At 37.1% G+C, this 17,968-nt stretch overlaps 2 protein-coding genes across 4 annotated transcripts; both read right to left on the bottom strand.

Annotated features, from left to right (window-relative positions):
- Positions 1-71: 71 nt before the first annotated feature.
- LOC135607896 (outer envelope pore protein 37, chloroplastic-like) lies at positions 72-9,019 on the bottom strand. 2 transcript variants are annotated; one of them, XM_065100089.1, is made up of 7 exons: positions 8,481-9,019; positions 6,417-6,563; positions 3,030-3,119; positions 2,064-2,231; positions 1,852-1,946; positions 585-705; positions 72-327 (listed from the first exon to the last, which is right to left on the bottom strand). In XM_065100089.1, exons 1-7 carry the CDS (start codon positions 8,883-8,885, stop codon positions 196-198), a joined length of 1,158 nt encoding a protein of 385 aa, XP_064956161.1. In that variant the 5' UTR covers positions 8,886-9,019; the 3' UTR covers positions 72-195. The 2 variants fall into 2 exon arrangements, with proteins under 2 accessions (XP_064956161.1, XP_064956162.1); XM_065100090.1 differs by lacking the exon at positions 6,417-6,563 and having other exon boundaries at positions 8,481-9,010.
- A 518-nt stretch (positions 9,020-9,537) lies between these two features.
- Positions 9,538-17,968, bottom strand: LOC103979389 (la-related protein 6B). Of its 2 annotated transcripts, none has more exons than XM_009395520.3 (10): positions 17,482-17,968; positions 14,703-14,784; positions 13,329-13,423; positions 12,350-12,421; positions 12,184-12,263; positions 12,017-12,113; positions 11,532-11,579; positions 11,388-11,456; positions 10,411-10,551; positions 9,538-10,118 (listed from the first exon to the last, which is right to left on the bottom strand). In XM_009395520.3, the coding sequence occupies exons 1-10, from the start codon at positions 17,914-17,916 to the stop codon at positions 9,828-9,830; spliced, it is 1,410 nt and encodes a 469-aa protein (XP_009393795.2). In that variant the 5' UTR covers positions 17,917-17,968; the 3' UTR covers positions 9,538-9,827. The 2 variants fall into 2 exon arrangements, with proteins under 2 accessions (XP_009393795.2, XP_009393796.2); XM_009395521.3 differs by having other exon boundaries at positions 9,538-10,100.

The raw sequence follows: 17,968 nt of genomic DNA, 5'->3' as shown, positions 1-17,968 counted from the left end.
ATCAAATAAGTCTGGTTGATGTCTTCTCTCCCTATGTATCAAGTAACATAGTAATAGAAAAACAAGCTGAATTCTTGGTGAAAAAGATCATTGACATCTAAAATATGGTAGCAAGTTGTAGCCAAAACATTTGACAGACAAAAGACAGATACCTGTCATCATACGTCCTCTTCGAGCAAAGAATATAATGGAGAACTAGAAGTCCCACCTTTTCTTAACTCGAAACATCAACAAAGAATTGCCGATATCATCCTGCGGTACATGGAGCATAAACTGAAGTTTCGTCTTCATCGGAGCTGTCTTCGTCTTGCCACCTTCATCTCCAACCTTCACAGGAATTGCAGTCCCCAAATATCATTTACTTCGTTAGAAGAAAAATTAGAAAGCAGGAAATTGTTTCTAATTCAATGGAGTGGAGCATCGAGCAGTAACATACCACCGTTCTCAAGATTGCCAATATAAAGTTACTATGAATGTGTAATCTCAACAGAATTCGGTCATACCACCTTTTCCCTCATATTTTGCTTTCGTTAGTTGAAATAGATGCAGTTTGTTTAAACAGGATATTGTGAAGTCAAACATACCCAAAGAGATGCCCATCCAAGTCGCACCGCAGAATCATAACCAGCTTTAAACTTCAGGTCTTTACCAACAGTGTGCTTGTACACCATACTCCACTGACTAGAGTCAAAGTGGTACCAGTAGCTGGGAAAAAAAAATTGGGTAAGGAAATATATTAATAGCGGTCCTCCAATCTATTAAAACTACAATTTTGTGGATGATATTACATCAAAAATCACTATGATCAGTAGTATATGGGAAAGCAAGAATACATAAGACAACAAGCAGTGGTCATCATGGTGAACAACAGAACCAAGACTTCGGTTCCAACCATCTGGGTAACCTACATGAATCCTTTTTTACACCAATTACTGTTCAGTTCAGTGGTACAACGTTCTTACAAAAATTAGAACATTGGTGAAAACATTTGTAGGGAGTAAATGCTCCAGAAAGTTCATCGAGGCATCAAGTTGTCATATTTCTAAAGGATACATGTTTTCACATGTTAGAATCACAGTAATTATATACCATTTGCTGGTACCACAGAAGCAATAGTATTATAGCAGGCACAATTAACTCCATATGGTAACTTATTGCTTCCTTACCTTTTTCTTTGAGTACATGGTGGATAGGAGCCCTCGTCTCATTATATGTTTAAGAGAAAGAATAATGGCTTGGTATATGCAAATAATATTTTGATTAATGAATACTTTAGCCTGTTGGCCAAGGTTATTATCTTCTTCCTCTGATGTTTTTTCTTCCTTGAACCTTATCCTCTGATCCAAGATCTTCTAAATCCTGTGTCTAGCCCTTGCTTTAAAGGTTTATCTACCTTGTTGCTCTGCCAATAAAAGGATCCAAAGAAATATCATGGATTATGATTACTACAACATCCAGAACCAATCAACATGTTGTTAAGATCACCACCCTCCAGAGATTACTCTTCCAAAGTATCTCTATGGGTGACAAGCACCTGTGCTTGCTCCTAATATCACCCTAAATTATAAAATATTAAATAGCATATGTTAATTAACATTCAAGAATTTGTTTTGATTTTAATGGAATTTTATTATGTACAAACATTTAGTCTAACATTTTTTTAACAGCACCTAATAAGCAGGCTAACAAATTGAGTTGATCAAATCTTTTCCAGCCTACAGTCTTGACAGATTTCTTTTAAAACAAAGGATATTCTAACTTCTGCTACGGACAAGACAAGTGGATGAACAAAAATATGAAATAAAGTAATATGAAACAGCACAAACTGAAAAACATGGACAAATTGCTAACCTCAACTTGTCTGAGGGACTGAAACGGCGTTTGAATGCCAAGGATAATGCATTTGAAGGTAAAGAGATGCTGGGTATAAATGACATCTCATCATCCTATAAATGTAACCAGTTTCAAACAAAATCATCCTTCAGCAATATATCTTCAAAGGGAAAAAGCTTAGTCACTAGTCAAAATACAAAGAACAAAGGGAGGCAGAGACTGACTATTACCTTGTAGCAGTATCTCAGATTAAGATCCTCATCCCTGTATAATGCAGTACAAACTCCATTCAGCAGCTCACCTTTCAGGATTCCATTTATGGATAGTGCTTTCTCAGTTTCCTGGTCTTTCCTCTCCACTGAAACTTCACCAAGGGGGAAGTGGACAGTTGTTTTTGGCTGCACAAGTAGAGTTTGTAGTTATTCCACTCCTCAATGTGCATTATATCAGAAAAAACACAAACATGTAGTCATAAATTCAAATATCAATACTATATATACCAACCATGCTAGGGTATATCAACACATTAGCCATTTTTTATGATTTTTCTCCAGCAGTATATTGTAGTATATCACATAGTATGCAACATACCATACTGGTATGATGCAACACCATACGGGATACAGACCATAGTTAAATCCTTGACATAGGCATACAGGCTGGAGAACATCAAAAGCTGTGTCCCAATTGTCATAACATGCTTAAATCAGGAGCAAAAAAACATTTTGAAGACCATGAACTGATGAGGAGCGACTATTAAGAATTAGCACTTACCACACTTACCATATATGCAAAATGAAACATATTGTTTAGTCTGTAAGGAGCAACTAACAGACTATGGAGCTCCCAATTAGCAGGAGGATCATGCATTGGACAGCCTTTAATTAATTGTATAACTTGAACTTTAACTTATGAAAGATTACAGATTTACTGTAAATGTAAGATTGATGATGTGCCCTTAGGCACAATCTTCGCAAACAACTAGTTGGCAAATTTCTGGAGCAATTATTACCCTAGAGTGAATATTATATTTACAAAGATTATCAAGTTCAATTAAGCATCTTCACAAATAAGGCAGCACAGGTAGACCTTATATAAAATGATATCAAATCAGAAAAAGAAAATCATTTCAGCTTTCTTTCACTGCAAGACACACTTTTTGGTAGCAATTTGTGCAGTACTACCAACAAACTTACCAAACCAGCAGATGGAACTGAAGAAGAAATTTCCAGTTTATATGATGGATTTGACATGCTTGTTGTGATTGCAACTTCTCCTTGTTGCTCCTGAGAGAAACGTTGAAAGTACGAAACCAAATGAGCACAATATATATAAACAAGCAAATACTAAACAGTAAGAGGGCTTTGATCCAGCACAGATAGAAATATAGTGACAGCTAACGAGAAAAATAAAAAAAGGACAAAAATGTTGATTTCAAGTTGGAAGATCTTTTATACAAGATTAAATGAGACATCACACCCATTGATTACATAATGCTGACTAATAAAGTCACAGTCTTATATTCGAAAGTTGAATTCTTCATCAAGCTCTTCAGCAAATCAAGAAATTAAAAATCAATATCAAAGGCATGCTACAAAAACGTGACTGGAAATAGCCTCTTCCAGTGAGCCTCTTGGAATGAAGGGTCTTTACACAAGAATGACAAGTAATTTGATAGAATTCAGATGCAAAAGCCTTAACTTTCCAAATAGGAATCTTTCAAGATGCTTGGTTCTTGACACAAGATTGTGTTCCATATTTCTGATCCTTGTGATAGTAAAAATAATATTCCATGATAATTCAAATAAAGAGAGTGAAAGTATGGAAGGTATAAGATCATAGTAGAAAGAAAAATGTTAGGGGTAGTACAAAAAACATATTAACAAAAGAAGACAGTTATCATTACCAACTGGTCAAGAAAGCTAAGCATGTAGCAAGTATCACTTTTATTGTTTTTTTAATCTAAAGACAAGTATTTATTTTAATATATAAAAGACGTAGAGATGTTAACAAAAAGAACTCTTATACAGAGGAAGACAGTTATCATGACCCTTTTGTGATTAAAAAAAATATTTAAAACTAGTTCTTAAAGGAACCAATTGCATGCTGTATTTTTAAGTCCAATAAGCCATTTGTATCATGCAACATAACTTTTACGGTAAGAAGCAATTGGTCATCATTCGAGTCCTAATAGGACTTTCAAAGTAGTGTACAGCTAGCTGCTTCTAGAGCCTAATTGCATAATCCATTAAATAGTTAAGGAACAGACCCTTGTCATACAACTAGATCTCAAATAACTGTCTTAGAGTATGACAGTAAGAGTGGCATGATACTGCAGCATAAACAACACAGTACACAGTATTGTCTTAATAATTCCAACAAAAACTAGACCCTGGTTGGATATAAACACAACATTGGCTCAAACGTGACCCAAAAGCCAAATCAAAATTATATAAAACACCTATGAAATTAACTCAAATATCAGACTCAAACTCAAACCCATTTGTTTCTGCTGTAAGATATCAGGTCCTCATGATCATTCAATGCTATTTTAAACTTTAAAGAACCTTAACTTCAAGATATGGTGGAGACCAAACCATTTCTTAGATGACTTGTTCAAGCAACACATTCCTTTGTGCACCAAATCAAGTCAAATTGTCAGCAGTGACTTTAATATATTAATCAAATATGGGTCTTCAACAAATGTGAAGGCTTGGAACCTATTAATGATGTTAGAAGTGATTCCCCTAACAGTGGTTCCTTCAAATGGAGAAGAGAACTCTCAACTATCTAGATAGCTAAACTATTCACTTTATTGCAGAGAAAGTGGAATAGCATACAAGCATCAGACCTTGGGCCTACATCTTCTCATATATGGCTACCCATAGAGGTCTTCCAACAAAATTGTCATTATAATCTAATCATTCTCCAAATCTCAATAAAAGTAACACGTAAAATCTCCAAACAAGGTTCCTAATAGCTAAATAACTTATTTAACCTAGACCATCAATATATTAGGGTTCTTCTATAAACTCAAAATAGGAGCCTATATTGTTCCTAAAATAGCTAAACTAATGATGAATACCAATCCAATATCTAACTTCTTTCTGCCACCCAGTGTTGTCGAAGTTGTTAGGTACTGAAAGTGCTAAGGTTTCAAAATGTCTGAGGTGCTTGGCACTTGTGCGAGTGAAGCGAGGCGTCGAATAATATACTTAACAAAATCACTAACTCAATTGGAAGGAGTGTATTTAAAAAAGGATCATCACAGAAAAATAGACAGTCGAAGAAGATCACAGCGAGAAGCTATCGAAGGCAGAGGCTCATCAATGAAGATCACATGACAACGACAAGTGGTCAGAGAACCATCAGAATAAGTTATGAGAGATGGAGGCAGAGGTGACCATCCATGAAGATCATAGGAGAAACAATAGGCGATCGAATAAGAGATGTTGGAGGCGAAAGCGATCAAAGAAGAGTTGTCGAAGGTGATTGTCAACGAAAATCACAACAACATAGCACCGATTGGAGAAAGCTGTCTAAGGTGGTCATAAGCAAAAATCACATTGGCAGCGGCAACTGATTAGAAAATAACTGACGAAGACAGAAGTGGTCATCCGCAAAAATCACAATGACAATAACAACAAGAGTGACAACAATATGAGAAGGGTTGTTAGAGGCAAAGGCGAAGGTCATTATCCACAAAAAATCACATTAAGATAAAAGCTTTCGAAAGTGACAACAATCATCGATAGGTGGTCAACAGCAAAGAAGCTAAATTTTCAATCAATCACATGATTGGGATGATCACATGAGAGAGGGAGAGGGTTGCTAATTTGATGAATTGGTTGCATCGAACCAAATCATCAACATTGATAAGTTCAACAGAACCAATTCTCTCCATCTACCTTGATTTTAAGCTTGATTCAAGTGGATTGGGCCAAAGTGCGCCTCAACTAGGCCAAGTGAGCACCTCGTATCGGGCACCCACTTAGGTGCTTGGACTGGACTAGGTGAGCACTTGTCCTTGGCAACCAGCACAGGTGCCTGGTTTAATGGCCTCAGGCACCCAAGTGCCTCTTGACAAATCAACACTGCAACCGCCTAGTTTAATGGCCTCAAACACTTCTTCTCTCTCTACTCCCCTCCCTATACTCCCCCATATAGTAGAAGTAGCAAAAACAAGCATCATAATTTTTCTTTCCTACTCTACCTCTCTTGCTCCTTCCTCCTTTTCATTGCCTACCATTAAAAAATGCAGGAACATCACCCCTCATCTTTCTTATCTCCTCCACATGTCAACCTCCTTTGTCACCTACCTCCAATATATTGAATTTCCATCCACATAAACAAAAAAATTCAACATTATCAACCAAGTCAATCACACAGATGTCTACAACTGAACAACCAATAATATTCATTATCATAATCAAAGGAAAATCAACAAATGTTGACATAAATCACATATAACAAAGCACAAGCTAAGCTAACAGTTTGAAGCAGCCGTTGCTTGTAGATATTGAATAATTGCTTATCACTATATCTACCAGAAACGATAAATACAAGTGACAAAAAACACGCACCTTTTTATAATGATACTTGAATAGGAAGGCACTACCAAAACGGAAGCAAGAAACAATAGACTCGTTATTTTCACATGTGCATGAAACAGATAAAGACTGTGCTGATAAGCCTATATGAATAGAGTTTGGCTCTCCACTATGACCAGTCTGAAACACAAGCAATCTTATAAACTAACAACAAAAAGAAAGATTTGCCTTACTATAAAGAGATAAGATTTGATAAGAGAAAATATGATGGGATCACACCGCATAAGAAACTAATTATCCAAATTTAGATTATAATGTGATGGCAGAAGTGTTGCATGACCCAACTGCTTTGGGATGTGAAAGGTATAATGTGTCCATGACAATATGCACAACACGAATAAAATGATAAGAAAACGTGTAAGTACGAGATCAGCTGGACATGTAATTAGGTACACGAATACCATATATACAGGACCTGAGGATAGTTTAAACAACAACTGCCACCAAGAAAAACCTGGGAGAACTTTGATGTTCAATCTGCCAGTTCATATATAAAGATGGGATGGAAGCTAAGCACAACATACCTAGACACAAACTCAAGATTTGCAAAATGCATAGGAGCATGAAAGGAACAAAGGCAAGTTTTTATTAACTTCTACTACTTAGAATAAAGATAATATATTAAAGCATATACCTATGCAATAGCAGAAACAAGCTAGGAAAACACTTTACCCTAAAAGAAACCTAATGAGTTGTCCATAAGACACCAATTATAAACTGACACAAATATCAATTGCAAGCCTGACTTCACATCAATCTGATTTTTGTACAGCAAATCAGTTCGCCAGTAAATAAATATTGCCTCAAAAGAAAAGCACAGACTTGATTAAAATATGCTTATATGCAAAAACCGGTGTTTACATGACTTATTTGGGTGCATTACTTACCAAGATAACATGTAATGAAATCACCGTCAACAGGCTACATGAATACCGCCAGTTCATTCTTATAACCAAAGGGCTAATTGACATTAAAAATAATGCACAACACATGCTAGTTCCTAGGGAAAAAGAAGAGATGGAAATATTGAAAATCAAACAAGAGAGGAAAAAGAGAAAATCATCAAGCTATCTTGAATGCTGCAAGGAATCATGCATGTAAGCTCTAAACTGTTTTTGTAGCCAAATGGACTCTCATTATATAAATCATCACCTGACTAGAAGGTCCCTTCTATGATGACTCGGTAGAAAAACAAACTGGAAACTCATTAAAAAATATACAATAACATTAAGTTTCAAGAATCATGGCCTGTTATGAATTGGATGGCAATCTTCCTCACCCAGTTGATTGGATAAAAAATAAGGAATAAAGATCTCAGAATGTCAGAGGAAAGCAACATGAATAAACGAAAAATAAAATCCTAACAACACATGAACAGTAAGAAAATAACAAAATGTTTGGCTTGCTAATTGTTACCAAGAGATATATAGCCAATGAAGAGGACAGCCTGATACAACTTTATTAGACTGAAGCCATTTTCATACCAAGACTTTAAATGAATTACTTTGCAGGAACAACCCAATTAGAGCAGTTGAATGACTGCAGAACAACCAGTATCTTCCAAAGGTGGCTCATCCTGAAGGAGAACCTAAATATAACTAACAAAAAGAAAAAAAACCCCCACATTTTGAATGTACCTCAAACAAAAATGTTAGCCCGTAGAAAAAAAAACTCATCCTCACTGATTATATGGTGCTTACTCGGACTCACACTACGTTTCAGTTTCAACATTTGCCTTAGTCTTCGCAAGAGCATTGGCCTTTGTGGCTGCAGAAACATGAAACAAAGTGATCCAATATGTGCAAAGGGGTCTGTCTGTCGTTTATATAGCTCAATATGTCCAAACATCAACAACTAAATTTACCTATCCAATCCAAACTCTTCACGAGAATTATTACTATAAGAGAAATTACTCCAATCGAGAAGTAATAGGTAAATGAAGAAAGTATATTTTAGTCAGTACCATAAAAAACGATTGCAACAAGAATAGTTTTAATAACAATGGAAGCAGTGAGGAAAGGAACAAAAATAGTAAACCTTGACATCGTGGGTGGCGCGGACTTGCAAGAAGTTGGCGATATCGAAGGACCCATTAAGACGAGCATTGCGGGACTCGAGGTCGTAGAGGACACCAAAGTGCTTGGTGAGGAAACCGAGCTGGGGGTAGGCGATCTGGCCACCACGGTCGTTCTGGAAGGAGAATTTGAGCTTGGCCAGGTTATCGAAGAGCTTGCAGGAGACCTTGTGGAGGAACACGGAGCTGTCGCTGTCGAATTCAGACGACACCCGCGTAGCCGGGCAGCGAAACGACGAGAATCGGCCGCCACCGGCGGGGCTCTGGTCGGAAGGATGGCATGATGGCGGCGGGGGCGGCGGTGGTGGTAAAAGAGGAAGAATAGTAGCAGAGTTAGGGCTAGGGATCGAAGGGACGGAGTCAGCCATGGAGAGATGATGAGGGTGGGGGGCGGAGAGGGCGAGAAGTGGAATCGGAGATAGAATGAGGATTTGTTTTATTGTGGAGGAAGAGAGGGGGGAGGGATTTGGATTTTGGAGCCTCGTCTTGAAGCTGACGGGCGCGAGTGACAAAATTGGAGGCTCAGTCGTGGTTTTGTAATCATAAGTGGGTCCAAAATGGAGTCGGAAATTTGTTATGACGTTTGGCAGCCTCTAAAATTTAATATTATTATACATCCCTTCAAATGTTCAAATGCGTCGTATATGCTATCATATTTATATGTAATATTCTTTAGTGTCGTTTTGGAGTTTCAACTTCATTATAGCAACAATCAATTAAGAAGTATTAATTACAATGCCATTTGTGTGAGTTGTTGAGCTTGGGATATGTGGTAACCCTTAATTTAAAAATGTAAAACAAAATCATAAACTTTAAAGGCACAGAAATGTTTTAACACCTAATAAGAACTAATATTTTTTTTTCTCAAATAATAAGATCGGTTTGGCCAGTTTAGACGGAGCGAGCACAAGATTCCTCAAATCGGTTTTGAAACGAGTTAAGATACAAGAGTAAGCATCCAAACTAAATACATGTAAATCGATTTCAAGCCATAATTCGAATTTTCTGTGATTTGATATATTATAAGTTCAATACCTATTTTGACTCGTGAAGCTTTATTAGAATATAGCAAGATTTGTCTTTTACTATAGTGTTTTCCTTTCTTGACACCAGACTGTCCAAAGTGGAGAAGAGTTGAGACCCGGAAAGGAGCCCCAAAAGCAGGTCCAAACCGCCCTCTAATATAACTGGACATACGTGTATCCAGAAACAACACTAACACCAAACACAGCAAATTGGCTCACGAGGACGACTATTAACATACACATCGAGAACAAATACAAAGAACGAACACACTAATAAAAAGGTCTTTAGATCGCACCTGCTGGGGCTACTGGTTTCCCCCGACCCATGGTGAATCCTCTTGTGCCGTCTGGCATGCGAGGACCAGGAGGCTGCTTGGTAGCTAAGACAGACTGGTCACGCTCGGGATGGTTCAGATGGGTGGAAGGTGGAGTGCCGAATGCTAGACCTCCACCACGGTTGTTGCTGTGATGCTGGCCACGGCCTCGTCCTCGCCCTCCACGGCCGCGACCTCTCCCCCGCCTTAGTGCTCCATCCTTGTCACTGAAGCTCTCCCCGCTCTGTTCAAGGGAACACATCTGAGCTGCCTTAGAAAAAAGGACCTTGGAGTAATATTGAGATTTTGAACTGCAGCAGAGCTCCAATCTTGACCGAAAACATGGCTTTATTTGTACTATAGGGGACAGAGAGAGAGTACTAAGGTAGACCAAAAATAACTCTAGATAAGCTTTAACCAGAAGTCGTGCCCGTGCATGCAGGTGTGTGGGTGTGTGTGTGTGTGAGAGAGAGAGAGAGAGAGAGAGAGAGAGAACCAGGAAACATGGATACTTCAGATAAAAACCAAGAACAACATGGTGCAAGAATTATTACCTCATGCTCATGTGACACTTCAGATAGGTGATAGACATCCTCAACCTGCTTCTCATTTGACTGGTTGGATGTGGAGACATCCTCCTCTCCAGTGAAATCAGTTTCAGACCCTTTTCTCCCTCGACCCTGCCCATGTTTTGTCTGGATTGAAGATGCAGATATCAGAGTCACCACTTACAACATGAAAAGATTAATAACTCATGCAAGAACATTAACAGAAATTTCAAATAATACAGGTGAAGACTGTAATTCCAGGTCAGTATTCCTCTTTGCAAAGTAACTAGATAAGATCTAACAAATAAAGAATCAGAAGTGTTTGGTCAAAGAGACATTATTTCTAGAAACCCAAATCTCATGTAAGATTTGACCAAGCTAAGCTAAGCTAAGTGTGAATAAATTTCAAAAAGTGACCACCGGTGACTGAAGTTAAAAGCTTTAAAATAGATATAAATAAATAAAACAATTTTTTTATTGAATCTTCAAATCCAACCTAAATTTGCAAAGTTAGCAAGAACCTACAAAAAGTAAGAAATTTTCCTCTATAAGTCTAGTACATTACAGAAAATCCTCTTCATGGCCATATACAGACTAAATCAGCAGAATTACTAATTTCCAATCTCATGCTGTATTAAACAGTTACATTAAGATTGTGTATATGTCACTGTAACAAAGTTCTCTTCAATGAGTCTGCAAAATGTTTACCTAAAAACAAAAATGCAGTTTAAAAGTGCTACCTGTTACCTCTCATATTCCTCTCACTTATCGCACACCACCAATAGTTTCTAAAACTCTTGCAAGTGCATGCACACAAACGAGACATCCAAGAGGTATAAAGCATTGCATACACAAAACCAACCCGCTGGCTAAGGTAATTTGGAAAATGATGAAGACCAAGTTACTTTACAAGGGTAAAGTTTTATGTCTGAGTAGGAAAGCCAGTGTGAGGAAAGTGTGAAAGAAAAGATTATTAAATTTACCAAAAATTTAGGAAACAATCGAACTCTAAGACCACTCCTCCAGTTCTTTTCATCATTGAGTTCTGCAACCTGCATGCCAAAAGAACAACATACTCAGAGGATTGCAGTTTAAAAAATGTGCTAAATTGATTTCATCAAACTTACTGCTTTTTCAGCATCTTCAACAGTCTCATACTCCACAAATGCATGCAACTACAAAGAAATAATTAAACCACATCTCAAAATATCATCGAATAAAGATTTTATACCTTAATTCCCACATGTCCATGTGATGAACAAGAAAATTTAACAAGCTACTCACAGTCCAACAACACAATTTGTTTCATCAAGCACCATGGTTCAATAAATATGAGCATCATTTGCCTTTAACAGCAGGAACATGAAAAAGATACGTTTCTCATTTTTCAGAGACATTATATTGGTAAGATTCTAGTTACAGAATGATTTTACTTACTATAAAAACGTTGGCAGAGAAATCCAGGGAAAATTTTTTGAAATTAAAAATAATGTAAAGCATAGAGAGCTAAAGATAAACCATGTGCAAGTACCAATACCAAATAAGCAAGCCGAGTCACATTAAAAATGTGTTTATCAATTACACAATGAGAACAACAGAAACGGATACATACTCTGTTACCGAAAAGCATTTCTAGTTTTGTTGGTCTATTAGTTGCAGCACCTGTTCCATTGGAGGGCTGAGGATAGCATGTGCGAATTGTCTTTACACTACAGAACATTATTCAAGTTATTTAGTAGGAAACTCCGTATAGCATTTACAAACTATCAGATACTCTACCTGCCAACAACTGAGAAAATCTTCATAAGATTCTGGTAACAATGATCCTCAGGCAGATTTTCGGCCACGACAATGCGGGACTAAAAGAGAAACAAGATTGATTGTGATCACAATTAAACCACACAAAATCACAAAATACCTCAATACAGAACTGACTGAATCTCACCTGCAACTCTTCCAAGTCTGATTCGGTAAAAGGCTGTTGGCGCCTAACTTTCTTCCCATCATCACTCACAACCTGTAATTTTGACTCAAATCAGGCATACTCAGGGCATGTTTGGTATTAAGTCTCCTTTCTGGGAGAGGAATTTTGAAAGAAAAAATCAATAGTTCTTCATATTTGTGAATACATTTGGTCACATTAGATATCTAAGCTTTAGAGTTCTTTTCTAGTGGAATAAATCTTCAGAAAACCTACTCATTAACAAATGCCACTTGCAGTAATGCCAGCGACAATAATAGGTGATTGTGGTGGTAGCGATAATGGCAGTGGTGGTGGTGACAGTGACTATGATACCGATGTATACTCAATATCATTGAATAAAATAATAAAATTAAAAAAATTAAAATAAAAAAACATTATACCTGAATCAAGTTATATGTTGCACTGCCAATACTCAGCGGAAGCCATAAACATCAGCTTATACGTTCCAGTTTGACCAATCATTTAGAACCTTGGTGACCATGGCCAACCATGACCACTAGTGGTGATGATAGTGATGGCATCGATAATGTTATTGACTTATGGTTGGCATCTATGATGGTGGTGACAATCATGGTGTTAGTGGTGGTTTGAGAATTATAATTGGGACCAATCATTTAGAGCCTTGGTGACCATGGCCAACCATGACCACCAGTGGTGATGATAGTGATGGCATCGATAATGTTATTGACCAATGGTTGGCATCTATGGCGGTGGTGACAATCACGGTGTTAGTGGTGGTTTGAGAATTATAATTGGGACAAATAATACCGTATATATGACATCTATAATCAGGGCAGATATATAAGGCTGAATCATGCAGTACAACTATACCCTAGTCCAAGTATATATATGACTTCAAAGAGCTATAGAAGCATAGACAGGTTCGACACGAAATCATTATAAATGGTGTGCGTTAAACAAGCATGTTAGAAGTACTCACAAGTTTTGTTGATGTACGAAGCGCCACAGCAAGCTGGAAGTTGTTGTGGACTAAGGCCTTAATCTTCTTAAAAGCTGCAACAACCGATATTGGTACTGCACAGAAGAAAAGGATTAAATTAAATAATCAGACAATCACTATTTGGACAATTTTTCTAACTTCTCGATCGTTCAATTTCTGATCATCTGATAATAAAAAGAGATCCTCAAAAAAAAAGTGCTACTTGCAGAACTGCAGCTTTACTATTTAAAAAAAACAATATTTTTTGTCCAATTTAATAAATGAGCAATTGATTCCAAAATACAGTAATCTAACCAATAATTATAATGTTGACACACAAATTATGCCTTTCTAGGTGACTAAGCATTCATCATTCACCAACACATAATTATCCATCATTTTTCAGCAATAAAAATGTTAGTTCAGTCAATGCTATTTAACAATGCCATATGAGACATTATAGCAACTTCTTAATAGGACCCATTAAGTTGCAACTTGCAAGCACAATTCAATAAAGACTCTAGAATACTATAGTAAGAAATATTTAACACCTAGAGGAAGTAGATGAGAAATTGAACAGCCATCAATTACTCTCTTAATTTTAAAATATTATAGTAACTATTAAAAGGATCCATTTATGTTAAAATATTATAGTAACTATTAAAAGGATCCATTTATGTTGAAAGAGGGTGAGCCCTGGTACACCGGTAAGGTTGCTCATTTTGCAACTGACAATTGTCCAGGATTTGACTTGAACTTAATATTTTGCAACTATAATTTAAAGTTTTAATGTGCTACATTTGCAAACCCCTCCTTAGATGTCTAGGAGACTGCCAGTTGAACTTAATATTCTGCAAGTACAGAATACACCTTCAAGCCAATAGATCTCTGTGTAGGCAGATATTATACGATTCACCCAAACCGAAAACTCTGTCCAACAAAGAAAAAACTCCGAACATTCTCTTACAGCAGCTATTTAATTAATCAACATTAGAACTGCGACTCAGGTTGGTCTCACATCAAGCAAGTCTCAGCAACCCACATTGCACTCGATTAGTTACAATAATGGTTGACCTTCAACCAACCCAGCCAAGTTGAAACCTTAAAATCCCAGGATTTTAGCCAACTACAATGCTGTTTAAAGCATATATTGCTCATGGATATGCATGACTCATTGAAACTCAAGTCCATATTGCATCTTAGTCACTCATCCTCACATTCTACTTCCATGATTAGCATTGTTAGGACCAGCATCTTTAAACAAGACATGTTCCTTATTGAGAAAAAAATAAAAATATGAAAGTCTTAACATTAGATCATAATAAAAGTCAACTAAAAATAACAAGCTTGAATGGCCAACAAGAGAATATTTACCGAACCCATCAGGATCTTTGGTAATAAATCTCATCAAATGTTCAGTTGTAGCAAGATTTGCATCACTGAAATAATACTCAACCTGTCCATAATAAAATTGTAGGTTTCGAAAATAAAAAGAAAAAGAAAAGTTAGATCAGATAATAGAGTGTAAGACAATGTATGAAATTGATTGGAAAGGCATAATTTTGTGAAAATAGCAAGAAATAAACAATAAAATTTATTGCAACAGCAGACAAAAATCCATTGTCATCTAGTTCAACTCAAACACTCCATGGATATCATGATTATCTGAAATTTGGACAATCATAAAGTGTCAATCAACTTTGTAAGACTATGCTCTTCTAATAAGCAAATGTAATCAGGCGATGGTATCATAATACAATATTAGAAATTATAAATCCTCAATGCCCCTCACCAACCCAAAAGAATAAAATAAAATAAAATAAAAACAAAATTGTACAACATATCGTAATTTTGATGCATTACAGACAAATACAGTGTACACAGCACGAACCTGGAAAAAAGCAATATATACAAGTTGGACCCTGAATCGGACTCTATCTATTCAATGTATTCGTCCTTCCCAACAGCAGTCTCTGGAATTTATGGTTAAATAACATCTGAGTTAACACATTCCACTCTCCTATGCTCACCCTTCCCATTTATCCAATGTTTTTCTTCCCAACCTTTCTACAAAATATCATTGCTTCATCATCGTTGCTCTCTTAAAAATAACTGTTTTACTTATTTCAACTCTTTCATATGACAACATTCTCCTTTTATTATAATAAATCAGAGAGTGTAATGGATTTCCTATCTGAGGAAGGACATGGACATCCAGGTCAAGATTTTTGTTATAAGAGTTAAAAACCACTACCTATCTACCACACATAACAATCTTATTTAGCATCTGATAATTCTTTTTATTAAATTATTTTTTACACAAATAAAGGCACATCCAAAATCACAGCCCTTAATGGCAATTGATCAACTTATTTTCACTTAAAATCTTTGCAGTCAACTTACTAGAATGTGTTCCCAGTTTATGATGTGATATACAGATGGTATAAAGGGCAGTATATCCCACATCAGTATGCAAAATACATGAGACACTGCTGTAATAAGCCCTTCTGGATTAACCATGACCAAATGAGGTGCTGTTTGGACTCATTCATTGGAAAGGATGCCAAGGCTCAGATGGCTTTTAGAAAATTCCAGGACCATGTCTGTCAAGTAATTAGCCAGCCATCCGACAGTCATGGAGAAAAATCTCTATAAATACAGCATGATAAACTCAAATAGTAAATTCTATCTCCAGAACCTTTATCTGTACAACAATATACTTGAGAGTTAAAGATTTAAGACAATAGTGTCTTTAGATTATAATTTACATTTTAAAATTATAATCACTTAACAATACTGAGATTCTTTGCATACATACCATCATTCGAAAATCAGAAATTCATAAGCAGGAAGAAGGGGATTGTCCAATGAAATATCAACTACCTTAAAAGACAACATAAATTATCTTAAAGCAATGTCATTTAACTTTCATTTTGTACAAAACAAGGTCCAACCAAGTGTGATTATTAATCTTGTTGCGTTAAGAACATCAGGGACAAGCAAAGCAGATTCACTTTTAAATGCCAATCATTGTCACATGACAAAATCCAGCATGAAAAGAGTTAGAAGGTGCAGAATTAATGTGTTTGTGCAAGCACACTATCTATCCAAATGAACAATGTAAGATGAATGTCCTAGTCTGATCCTATAGTATAACTAACCCATTGATAGAACCAAACCACTATCCCAAAATACTTAGCACAAGTTAATGGTAGTAGACCTACTCTAACTTTATAAACCAAATAAATAGATGCAATTAAACATGGAATATCATAATCTCTTCCACTTAAGGTTTGACACCCTCATCAAGACCAAAATCATAATCCAGATTCAAACACCAGTACAATGCATGTGAAGCCATACAGAAGTGGCTCCACACTGTAATGTGCTCCAGCCTCATCCACATATAACTCTCCCTTAAGACTCGTCACCATGCCCAATAATAAATTTGTTCTGACATCATTTGTTATGAATTGACACAATAAGATAACTAGCCCATATAGCTTGATATGTCTGAACCACTAGGCTTGCTATGGCCATATAAACGAACTCGATTGACCTTCCACATCTGATATAGAACTAAACATGATATGTCACACTGGGAGTTCAAAAAAGAAAAGACAGAATCATTGTGTAATCTAAGTTGTCAATCATTATTATTTTATTAGACTAATATTGAACAGCATAGTAAACCGCATGGTACACTGCTACCACGCTGATATGATAGATTATCAAAACCAGTATCAAGCAAATTTTATAACCATGTTTAAAAGAGGTGAGCCTTCTAGCGATTCATCACCTTAATTCCTACATCAATATCCCTTCTCGTCCTCAGCCAACAACATGTATCTATAAGACAATAATCAATTTTCATATTTCTATGTTGCGGAGAACATCAATCGCAAGGTTCACCTGCAGATATAATAACATACCCCACTCAGTCTTTGTTTCGTTTTTCAGTCATATCATGGGCCACATTCCACAATATAATTTAAAGATAATGCACTATTAACGAAGCTTCAGCTGACGGATCAGTTCATCTTCTACAGTTCCGACAAAGGAACTCACATTCCACCACCCAAAAATCATTTGAATTTTATCGAGTACCTCACTAGGAAATTAATGTCGCAATTTGAGTGAAAAAAGCACAGACCTGCTTAATGATCTTCTGGACAACTTCATCCGAGAGACCGTCCCTAGCCGCATAGTTTGGATCCGGATCAACACTCGATTGCCCTCCTCCCTCGTGCTCTCCAAACCCGCCAGCAGCCCCACCACCGTAGTACTCAAACGAACCAGGCCCTGGACCGAAGTACGCCGATATTGGCTGCGGCTGGTGGAAGACGTGCATCACCGGATGCGCCGCGGGAGCGTGGCCGTGGTGGATCGGCGCCGGGGCAGGGGCAGGGGCAGTGGCAGGGGCAGGGGGCTGCGCGCCGCGGGGGACAAACTCGGCAGCCCGTGCGTTGAGGCGGCTGGACGAGAGGGCACGGGAGAGGGATGGGGATGGGGATGGGGTGGAGGAATCCGGCGGCGATCGGCAACTCTCGATGGCCTCTAGGGTTTGGTCCATGATTTCTTGGGCCATTAGGGTTTGGAAGAGCCCCTTCGGGCGGAGAGGTAAAATTCTCAAGAGAAAA

Source organism: Musa acuminata, chromosome BXJ2-3, assembly GCF_036884655.1.
Source record: "Musa acuminata AAA Group cultivar baxijiao chromosome BXJ2-3, Cavendish_Baxijiao_AAA, whole genome shotgun sequence".
NCBI classification, from domain to species: Eukaryota; Viridiplantae; Streptophyta; class Magnoliopsida; order Zingiberales; family Musaceae; genus Musa; species Musa acuminata.
This window is presented reverse-complemented; position numbering and strand designations above follow the sequence as displayed.

Coding starts and splice junctions, on each gene's coding strand:
- LOC135607896 (XM_065100089.1), bottom strand. CDS start 8,885: ATGGCTGACTCCGTCCCTTCGATCCCTAGCCCTAACTCTGCTACTATT. Junction 3,120..6,416: donor TCAAGTATCATTATAAAAAG/GTGCGTGTTTTT, acceptor CGTTTCTCTCAG/GAGCAACAAGGAGAAGTTGC. Junction 706..1,851: donor AGTCCCTCAGACAAGTTGAG/GTTAGCAATTTG, acceptor TTTTTTTCCCAG/CTACTGGTACCACTTTGACT.
- LOC103979389 (XM_009395520.3), bottom strand. CDS start 17,916: ATGGCCCAAGAAATCATGGACCAAACCCTAGAGGCCATCGAGAGTTGC. Junction 13,424..14,702: donor CAAAGATCCTGATGGGTTCG/GTAAATATTCTC, acceptor TCTTCTGTGCAG/TACCAATATCGGTTGTTGCA. Junction 10,552..11,387: donor GATTGTTTCCTAAATTTTTG/GTAAATTTAATA, acceptor TCTTCAATCCAG/ACAAAACATGGGCAGGGTCG.